Here is a 10,852-nt window from a genome sequence, read left to right as displayed (position 1 = left end):
GTGCCCTCACAGCACCCTCTCCCTTTCTTCAGGCCACCTTCTCCACTGCCCTCACACCACCCTCTCCCTTTCTTCAGGCCACCTTCTCCACTGCCATCACAGCACCCTCTCCCTTTCTTCAGGCCACCTTCTCCACTGCCCTCACACCACCCTCTCCCTTTCTTCAGGCCACCTTCTCCCCTGCTGCCATGCCACCCTTTCCACTGCTCGCACGCTACCCTCTCTCTGCCCTCACGTCACCCTATCTCTTTCTCCAGGCCACCCTCTTCCCTGACCCCACACTACCCTCTCCCTGCCTTCACATCATGCTCGATGTTTACCTCAAGCCACCCTCTCCCTGACCCCACACCACCCTCTCCCTACCCCTACCCCCACCCCACACTCCCCCTGCCTTCACATCATGCTCGATGTTTATCTCAAGCTCCTCTCTCCCTACCCCCACACCACCCTCTCCCTACCCCCACAACACCCTCTCCCCAATTCCTATGCCACTGTCCCCACTGCCACAATGTCTCCATTCTATGCCTCTATGTCATCATCTCATCCACAGCATTCGTTAGAGAGCAGAAGACAACTATGAATGTTGCGATCATTGCAAAGAATCAATAATGATAAATCAATCATGATCAATGATTCATATCAATGATGATGCATACTAGTGACTTCCAAGCATTTTCCAACTACTGAATGTTCATAGTGTACCACACGATCGAGGTATGGCAAAATTGGCATAGCAAGGAGCTAAATATAACAAGGAGAGGAAGCGCCGCCATATCTGGCCCAAATTGGAGTTCGGCAGAGACCCTAGAACAGATTAGTGTTCTATTGTCTTTGGGTTCGGTCTGCACAGGCGTTTCACCTGATTATGGTCCAAAAATGGCGCCCTTGAAGCAAACAGCACACAGCCAATCCGCTTCCTCTCCTTGTTATATTTAGCTCCTTGTGGCATAGAACCATGTTTCTATTCACTCCTGACAATTATAATCAACTAATTAATGCCAACAAATTACGTAATCACGCTGCCTTCCATACAGGTTATTGCAAGCATTCTGGTAAGCTTTCCAATTTCACGGCCGGGCATTTTTTCACGGAAGTCCTTACAGTTCATATACACGGAATGTCACGGCACTTCGGAATATGAGTTTATTCGGCATCTTCAAGATTACGTGATATTGCCTGGAGAGAACCTGCACAATATCAGAGTCTCGACCGCCCACGTGCATTCCCCTCTCTAATGAAAGTTCTGCTTGATTCCACGATTTCATTCCACGTGCCAGACGAGATTAAATTCTTCAAATGCCCTGCTTGCGACGGCGCGCGAGTGCAGGCCGTGGCCAGGATTCACGAAGATTCGACGCGGAGACTACGAATAACACGTACGGTGACCTATACACTGTTGATGTAATAGAATATGATCTCGATTATTCCAGAAACCATGAAGCTTCAGCAAACATTACGCGCATGCTATTTATTACGAGTGATGAGTCATTTTAACACGGACACACAGCGTACTATGATGATCATTTCTACCAGATACAGACATGAAGTTCTTGTTTAGTACACAATTCTGTCCCCGATCAGTAAATAAGTAGAAATAAGTAGAATTGCATACAGGAATAAAATTTTGCTTCTGCTTCGATCGTTTGCATTGCCAATTTTTTTCAATAGATTCAAGTGTTTGAAAGGGAAGCAAGCAGCAATCTGTATGTACATGCATTATATGTCTACATCCTGGATTCTCACTAACAAATATGCCACTGATCTACAACACCAACGTGACATCAACGACTGTGACCTTAAACGACAACAAAAACGCTCGAGGAGTCACATATCTGTCTCCAATCCGACTTCCCTATGTCGCACATCTACGTGACCCTTATCTAAGATTGTTTTCCAAAAAAAAACCACACACACACACACAGAGAGAGAACGATTGTAGGCCAGCGAACAAACGCGGTCAATGGAGCAATTACTACCACGGACCGTGTCACAGTTACACGAGCACACACACACACACCTGTCCCTAGCACCCCCGCGCACTCCAGATACCCCGCGGCTACGCGACGCACCGCCGCTTTACGAGCAAAACGTCTCGTAAATTGTCTTAAAAAACCGCTCCGTCAACCGCGAGCGCTACATATAAACAACCAGCATGGCAGCACGGGGCGATTTCAACCGGAAAACAAACTCCAGTAGGACTACGCGCAGAACAATAGGAGCAGTGAATAAAATAGCGGGGGGCGGGGGGGGATATCGCGCGGCTAAAAAAAATCTCCGTGGGGGTTAGTTTTCAGCTATCTCGGGTGTGCCTAATTTATAACAAGATGGCCATCAGTGCTATTTATGGATGTAAGTGGAGTGGCAACACCAGACAATAGGCAGTTGCCTTGCCACGACTGCTGCTGTCACATATGCGAGCTATTCGCTAGGCCGAGTAGGCCCGTTATTGAATATAATTTATGAGCAAGGTTAATTGTACTGACTTAAATCTACCCCCTAATATGTTGCGCAAAATAGCTATGAGTGTGCGTGTGTGTGTGCGTGCGTGCGTGCGTGCATGCATCATAACATTATTGTTGTTGTTGTTGTTGTTGTTGTTGTTGTTGTTGTTGTTGTTGTTGTTGCTGCTGTTATTATTACAATTGCATATATATGTAGTAAAAGCCAGCTTGGTTTTTTCAACTAGGCTAATAGCTGCAGTCCTAAAGACACATGCGCGCGAGCATGTGGTTGGTGTGGAACTCTAACGAGTTGTTTACTCTGTGTCTCGTAGATCGCTTACTTTTACTAACATTTTAACCCCATACGGAGGGTCCTGAGAAAACAGAGGTAAGAAGACACTTTGATTATCATTACAAACCAATTGAAAATGTTTCGACCAGTCGAAATAATCAGTTAACCAATATATAAATATACCCTCTTTTGAAATTATCACTCACGAAAGAAGCATAAGACTTTTGTCGATTTTCAACATATGGCACGAAAAATGTTCTGATGCCTTTTCGTCTGCACTCGATATGACTTCCAATCTTCCATGCTCGCCTCACGATAACATGGGAATCTGGACTTTTAAATACAGACGTTATAATCGCTAATCGATAGATCTATAAATCAATTCATCAGCTTCTCAGACAGTCATAACAATGTAAGCATTAATAAATCAATTACATATAAGCATATATCACCAAATAGTGTAGCGAAAAGCACTAATGATAATAAGGATAGTAATGATGATGACGATGATGACAACGATGACAACGATGATGATGATGAACAAGATGAAAATCAAATTCATATCACCTTCTGGAATAAGATCTTGATAGTAGTATTATTTGCCAGGCGGCCATTTTCTAATTTTGAAATTGTGATTACGACATGACCGTACTAGCACGTGGGGAGCGTTCCCATCCTGTACAAAACTGCATCATTATCGTTATGCAAATACTCACTAGCTGCGACGACATATATATATATATATATATATATATATATACCGGTAGAGTCGATGTCGACGTTTAACTAACCACCATGTACATGTAATACAGACATCGCTAGCACCCCGACCCCGAGTGCAAACGCTGAGTCAACCGTGAGGGCGCTCGCTCGCTGGGGGCCTGGCGAAATTTTACTCCGCTCCCATTTTTCAAACGTGGTAGTTAAACGGTGATAGTAATGTCCCGTATTAGGTACACCTGACACGCCGGGGCCATACCCAGACGACGTCCTACCGACCGCGAGATAAATTCATTCCAGTGTCGTGCACCAGAATTTGTTTGCCAGTCACACTCCGCTGCATCGCCCCCCCCCCCTCGCTCCACACCTCGTCAGCAGCAAAGTCCAAAGAACTCTCCTCGCCGACTCACACGTTAGGAGAGAAAACGAGGGCATAAGGACAGGCAGCGGGATCTAGACTGACGCGACGTCCGTCCGAGTTCGACGTAGTCGCGCGCGCCGCGACGCCGGGCGTGCGTCTGCGCGGCGGCGGCGTGCAACTGGTGCCACTTTAAGAGGGATGTGAACTCTGTGTAACAATTCTAACAATTCTTGCGCCGCGAGCGGGCCCCCGTCTCTCTCTCGCTCTCTCTCTACAGTGGCCACTAGTGTTCAACCAACTTCCTTGTCTCGTGGGCCGATCTCTCGCTGTCTCGCAGACGAACACAGAGCAGCAGCAGCGGCCGCCCTGACCTTGCATGCTCGGCATCGCTGTCTCCCGCGCACGCAGCTCTCGCCGGAGGCTGCGTTGCTGGGCGACGAGACGCGTCTGGTTGCGAGGAGAGGGGGAGAGAGGGAGAGAGAGAGAGGGAGGAGGGGGAGAGAGGGAGAGAGGGAGGAGGGAGGAGGAGAGAGGGAGAGAGGGAGGGGGTAAGGGGAGAGGAAGGGCGGCTGGAGATGCGAAGGCTTCGTAGGCGTGGCTTCTGCAAGTGTCTGAGCGGAGATGCTTTCGATAATCTGCCTGGCAGTGGGAGGGTGGCGGGTGGGGTTGGCGGGTTGGGTGGGCGAGTGAGAGGGTGGCGGGTGGAGCTAGCGTGGGTTGGCTGTGTGGGGAGGGGCGTGGTGCTAGTTGGAGGCCGCATGGCTCGCGATGGAAGGATGGCGTGGCGTGGCATTGGCAGGGTAGCGGGTGGCATTGCGTGGCCGTGAGTCCGAGGTGCAATGCGACACACCGTAACAACGCGTTACCAGCGCGCGTCTCTCCAAGCAAATTCGTGGCATGCGGGGCGCACTGCTTGCCTACCCATATGACAATATATGTATGATGTAATATAATTATTATCAAGCCCCATTAATTACAGGGTAATCGGGCTCTTTGCATGTATATATATATCGAATATTATATAATATATAATATAATATATTATATATATATGCACCCTACATATATACACATACCTATATGCAGGAGACTAGTTCATGTTGGCTGCGAACAACGGAATAGCTGTTATCTGTATCACCAACGAAATTTCTCAGAAGTCGGTGGCATATTCAGTTGCAAACATCACACTAAATGCGCTCCCATCGTTATTCGTAACTGTCTGCAGGCAAAGCCAGCGAACCAAGCCGAAACGAATCAATCTACAGTGTTCGTGTACCTCCTCTCCCTCCTCCCTCCTCGCCTCCTTCCCTCCTCCCTCCTCAATTCGCCCCAGGCGCGCGCCTGTCCTTCCCGTCATCAACCTGCTGCGCACTATGGCAGCACCAAATTGCCAACTAGCCGTCCATGTAATTAAAATCGCAAGCTATTGCAGCTTTTACAAAGCGATCATGACCGGCTTTTAACCATAATACATATATATTATATATACATACATACGTTATTTATATTTATATATAGATATATATAGTATAATATATATATAATAATACATATAGTATACATACATACATACATATAGTTTCAAAAGACGAGCGATGCAGCGTAGAGTTTGTCTGTGGTTGAGAAGCACCAGCACGACAATTGTCGCCGCTGCTAACATTAACTGCTTAAGCCTACGCTGAGTCCTGTTAGCTAGTCTATTAGTTAGTGCTACCTAGTTGTCCCCTTAGGTTCTCATTTCTAACACGTGCTGACACATTGTTGCCTTCAACTCGGGAGGGGGATCGCTCTGGACAGAATATGTTAAACTTGTCGTATAATCGGCACAGCTATATAGTCTGTGCAATTTGTCTATACCGCCGATGCAATAATACATCCACGCAAACGCGAAGCTCTACCCTTCCAAAGTCAATTAACCATTGGTGTCTCTGCCAAGCCTGTGTTTCGTTCATAAAGCCATAGCAGACTTACTTTCATGCCCGATCGGGAGGCTAGCCAAAACGCTGCAATAGGCTCGCGGCATTCAACCGCGAATGGCCAGCACCAACGATAAAGGAGAGGCGTCGACCTTGCGCGCCTCTGGTGCCGCGGACAGCGAAGCTTTTCTCCGACTTCAGCTGACACGTGAGCACCACCACCGTCGCCCACGTCCCTGTCTGCGCAGAGTCGTGGTTTCGGCGTGGGTACGATGGAGAGCCGATCGCCAGGAGAAAGCACACGCGCGGTTGTTTTTGTGACGCCTATAACTGCCAATTGACACACGCACAACGTATGCTGTGTTTTATGTGGCAACGTTAGACTCTCCAATGAACCCACGCGTGTCGCGGTCCCAAACGACAGAATCTTTTAATCAACAGCAGGGGTGTGGCACGTTGAAATATTTAATGGCAACAGCGACACGCTGTTTCCGTGCAACGAAGATCTACTAAGAACTACACGCGTGTTTCCGTGGCAACGAAGAATCTCTAATGAACACAATCGCGGTGTTTCCCTAACGACACGAGAAACTGCCAAGAGGAACACACCACACGGAACGCGCGTTTCAGTAAGAAACGCTGCAGACATCAACAAACACGCGTTTCCTGGTGACGCTAAACCACGCCGAACACGCGTTTCCCGTTTGGAGACGACACGTCCGCAGGGACCGAGATGGATCCTCGCGACGAACGCACACACCGGCCGTGATTTCGCGCTGGGAATTACTGATCACGGGTACAACCCCTGTCGTGTGAGCGCTTCTGTTTTCTCGGACGCTGTACGGCCTGGATCCCCGGAATGAACATGAGCCGGGCCACGCGGAAAGGAAGGCGATGAATGAATGCGAGCACGCGAGGTGCAAGCGAGAGCAACAACACACACACCCACACAGGTGGGACGAGCGGGCAACAGACGAGGGGATGACACCCGGCGGACTGCGGTGTTCCCGCAGCGCACGTGCAGTGCACGCGAGTGCGGCACGCACTGATCCCTTCACGCCGACGCGCCCCGCCTCTGCGCCCTGTCTCCTCTACTCCTCGCGCGCAGGGCGCGCTCTTCCTCTCGTCTCTCTCCTCTCTCTCTCTCCTTCCTCTCCTCTCTCTCTCTCTCTCTCTCTCTCTTCTCTTCGCTCGCTCTTTCTTTCTTCTCTCTCTCATCTCTCTCTTCCTTCCTCTCTCGCTCTCTCCGTCGCTCCTTTCTTGCTCTATCTCTTCTTCTGCTTTCTGCTCATCAGCTCTTTCTTTTCTCTCTCTCGCTCTCATCTTCTCTGCTCTCTCGTCGCTCTCTCCTTGCGCGGCGCTTTCTCTCTCGCACGCTTTCTCTCTCTCTCCGTCGCTCTTCTCTGTTCGGGTCCTCTCACTCTCTCTCTCTCTCCCGTCTCTCTGGTCTCTCTTCTCTTCTCTCGGCTCTCACTCTCGCTCGTCTCTCTCTGCTCTCTTTTCTCTTCGCTCTTCTCTCCTCGCGCCGGCGCGTTTCTTTCTCTCCTGCTCTCTCTCTCTCTCTCTTTCTCTCTCTCTCGCTCGCTCGCTGTCGGAAGCGAAGCGCGGGACAACAGCAGGGTGAGGGGCGACTAGGAAACAGCGGCGGTCACGCATGACCAGCTTCAGATTCTAGATCATCTTCTTCGGCGTGCCAGAGAGACCGGCATGTCAACCCATTTCGAAAGGATGTGTCGCGGCGCACGGTTTTTGACAGTCATTAACCCAGAGTTTGCACCGCCATTACCCCACTTCCCCTGATCAAAGTAAACTCCAAGGACCCACATTTCAGTGCGCGATGGCCGGAATATTTCCTGATTTAGTACGCGCGGTGGTGGTGGCGGAGAGCGAGAAAAAACTAGCACAACCGAAATTTGCTCGTCGCTCTATTCTATGTGTATGTTTCCTTAATTTCCCTATTGTTTTTGTATGATACGCCAAGTATATATATCAGAAGTAGATGATAGGGATTATTTTAATTCCCTATTATTAATTCCTTTATTTTTAATTTTTAATTCCCTTTATTATTAATCCCTATAGATAATTCCCTATTATCTACTCCTGATATATATCATACCTTGGAGTAATCATTCTGATAATCAGTCCATAATCTGATAATAATCTAATCTCTAATAAGAAGTCTGATAATACTCCAAGATCATACGTGCAGGAACATACCAGTACGGGTATAGACGAGTGTTTTCATACAGTACCCTACGTCTTCACGACAGAAAAAAAAACCCAAGGAGATACAATTTACAGCTGCGCTGCGAACAGACGTGATTTATATGCATGCGCGAAAGATTAGATTGAGCTGCTGGCTGGCACTCCCCGTGAACGCCTCGCCTCCTGCTGTTGTCTTACTGAGTCTACTCCGCATTACGGCAAGTCACATATATCCTGTATAGACGTGCTCGGCTGGAGCCACCGGGTGCCGGATGCAGAGCGACTGCAGCACTAATGCCTTTTGTACAGACGCAATCATTCGAAATACTAAGACAAAGCGCCCCACTGCGCATCCTCCAACTCGCCAGCACCTTGCGTGGCGTGCGTGCGTGCGTCGTGGTGCGTGCGTGCGTGGCGTATGTGTGCGTGCGTGCGTGTGTGTGTGCGTGCGCTGCGTATGTGCGCGTGCGTAGTTAACTGCTGTTACGCAGTTCGTTTACGCGCGGGGAGCGCGCATGCGTGTTCGCGTGCGTGCGTGCGTGCATGTCTGCGTGTGTGCGTATGTGCATGTTCGCGGCCGTCGACGTAGAGCTTAACCGCTGTTACCAAGCCGCGGAGGATGCGGCGGAAGCGCGCGCTGGTGCAATGTCTGCACGTAGTGGCGGCGTGCGTGCGTGCATGTCTGCGTTAGTGCGTGCGTGCACGCGCGTACATGTCTGCGTTTAGTGCGTGGCGTGACTCGTGCGAGTACGTGTGTGTGTCAACGCGGCCGTACATGAGCGTGTTTTTTCCCCGTGCGTGTGTGCGTTCGTACGCCACGGGGAAATGTGCGAGAACGCGTGAGTGCGTGCGCACGTACGCCAGTCTTCAACGGTCCTGGTCATCTAGCATCCGCATGCGCTCGGTCACGTACGACGAAGCTATTGCGATTCGCGAGATTAAAAAAAAAAACCCGGTTCTTCCTGGTTTGCAACCGCAGCACGTTTCCTTGCCATTCATTGCTCAGGTACAACGCTAGCGGCAGATCCGCGCGCACAAGACACGATCCCTGCGACAACAGGATGAAATACCATCCATGTCTCATCATCACGGGAGTGGGGGGGGGTAGGCGCTAACTTTTCCCAGCATTCCAGGATTCTACTCATCCGATAAACCGGAACAGAGGCTGCACCTCCCCCCCCCGCGCTCCCCCTCCCTGAATTCCGAGTGGTAAACCACACCCTTCCTTCGATACACTCCAGGGTGCGAAATTAACACGAGTCCGGAGTCAAATACTCTCTGATTTACTGATTTACTTCCTTGATTTGACATCTACAGGAATCCGTGTGACTCCCTGAAAATTCTGCTATACTAACCAGTTCGGTCCAGAGCGCGGCCTCGCGGAATTACCATATTTTTTCAGCAAATCTTTAATTTTGAATTTCAGACTACGGACTCCCTCATTTTGCTGCGGACTCCCTCTTTTTGAGGGCAGGGAGTCCGTTGGACTCCCTTGTTCAAAAGTTAATTTCTACCCCTGCACTCCCTGTCATAATTAATAAACAGAAAAATGCGTTCTTCCCCTGCTCCTGTCCCTACGTTCCCAAGTGTCAGGGCATGTCTCCCTCATCCCCCAGCATTCCTAAAGGTAGCATTAATTCTCCCCCCTTCCTTTCCCTAAATGTATATTTTACCCTTTCCCCACTCCTTCCAACATTTTCAAAGGTAAGCTGCGCCTTTTCCCACTCCTGTCTCACTCAGTATCCCCGCAGGGGATTTTGTTACACCCCTTCCCCCGCCACTTTCCTGGCATTACTAGGAAAATATGCACCCATCCCCCACCGTCTAGCAGCATGCTTAAAGGTTATTGTACGCCCATTCCCGCGCCTCTCTCCCAGCTTTCCTCGAAGACAGATGTGCCCTTCCTACACCCCTATCCTTGCATTCCCAGCGGTGAATTTGGGCATTCCCCACCCCCATTTCCCTCCCCTAGCATTTCGAAAGGTTAATTTACGCGTTGAAACTAGGCGCGAAATGCCACCCGCTCCCGCTCCCGCTCCCGCTCCCGCTCCCGCTCCCGCTCCCGCTCCCGGAGATAAGGACTTGTCTTCTTCCATGCACTTCTAATTATCATTCTTCCCCCTATCCCTCGTGGAAGACAACCATGTTCATATAGACAACATTTATTACAATTGTACCAGGCTAGGCACGCGAACAGCAACAGTGCTCGTTAAGATATTCACATTCACATGTACGCGTGTATGTAAAACGCAAACAAAAGTCAAAAGAGCCAACATACCGACACTGACTTGCCATTGTTGTAGCTGCTGTCACTGTTGTATGCGTTGGCGTCGGGCGAGACGTAGTTCTGGTAACTCAGTGTATTGTTCACGTACTTGACGTTATCCTACAGGGAACAACAAGCAATTAGCATACGTATCATACCAAGGGCTAATAAACACCTAGAGTTTATAACGGAAAAACGGGAAAATAGTGCTATTTCACGGCAATATGATTCTACTTTGCCTGCGAGTCTAGAATAATTTTATGGTATTGCATTAAGCAGAATTCTTTGCTCTCTAAAACAAGACCAACCGCTTGTCAATACGATACTCCTAGGCTGAGATATTGGCTCGTAAACTTCCCCTCCCACAGGCCTCACGGCGCCTCGGGGCTCCAAGCGGCGACGGAAAACGATAATAGCCAGAAAGAAGCCAAAAGGCGAGAAGGATTATATCCTATTCATATTTATAATAGTGAATATTGTGGATGCGAGGCGGCGTGAGGCCTGTGGGAGGCATGATTACGCTCCAATATCTCGGCCTAGGAGTATCGTAGAGACAAGCGGTTGGTCTTATTTTAGAGAGCAAAGAATGCTGCTTAATGCAATACCATGAACGTAGTCTAGAACCGCATACAAAGTAGAATAATATTGCCA

The 10,852-nt window shown here is 49.3% G+C and overlaps 1 protein-coding gene across 1 annotated transcript in view; it reads right to left on the bottom strand.

Moving 5' to 3' along the window:
- LOC106815726 (zinc finger protein Pegasus-like) overlaps positions 1 to 10,852 on the bottom strand; it is a gene marked incomplete at its 5' end in the record, with an annotated part of 31,650 nt that overhangs the window by 6,192 nt on the left and 14,606 nt on the right. The window contains 1 exon segment of the mRNA XM_014820227.1: positions 10,214 to 10,321. Within this exon segment, the coding sequence (XP_014675713.1) occupies positions 10,214 to 10,321 (108 nt within the window).

This window comes from Priapulus caudatus, unplaced genomic scaffold, assembly GCF_000485595.1.
Source record: "Priapulus caudatus unplaced genomic scaffold, Priapulus_caudatus-5.0.1 Scaffold1187, whole genome shotgun sequence".
In the NCBI taxonomy this organism is placed as follows: Eukaryota; Metazoa; Priapulida; class Priapulimorpha; order Priapulimorphida; family Priapulidae; genus Priapulus; species Priapulus caudatus.
The sequence above is the reverse complement of the archived record's forward strand: the minus strand, read 5'-3'. Positions and strand labels throughout refer to the sequence as shown.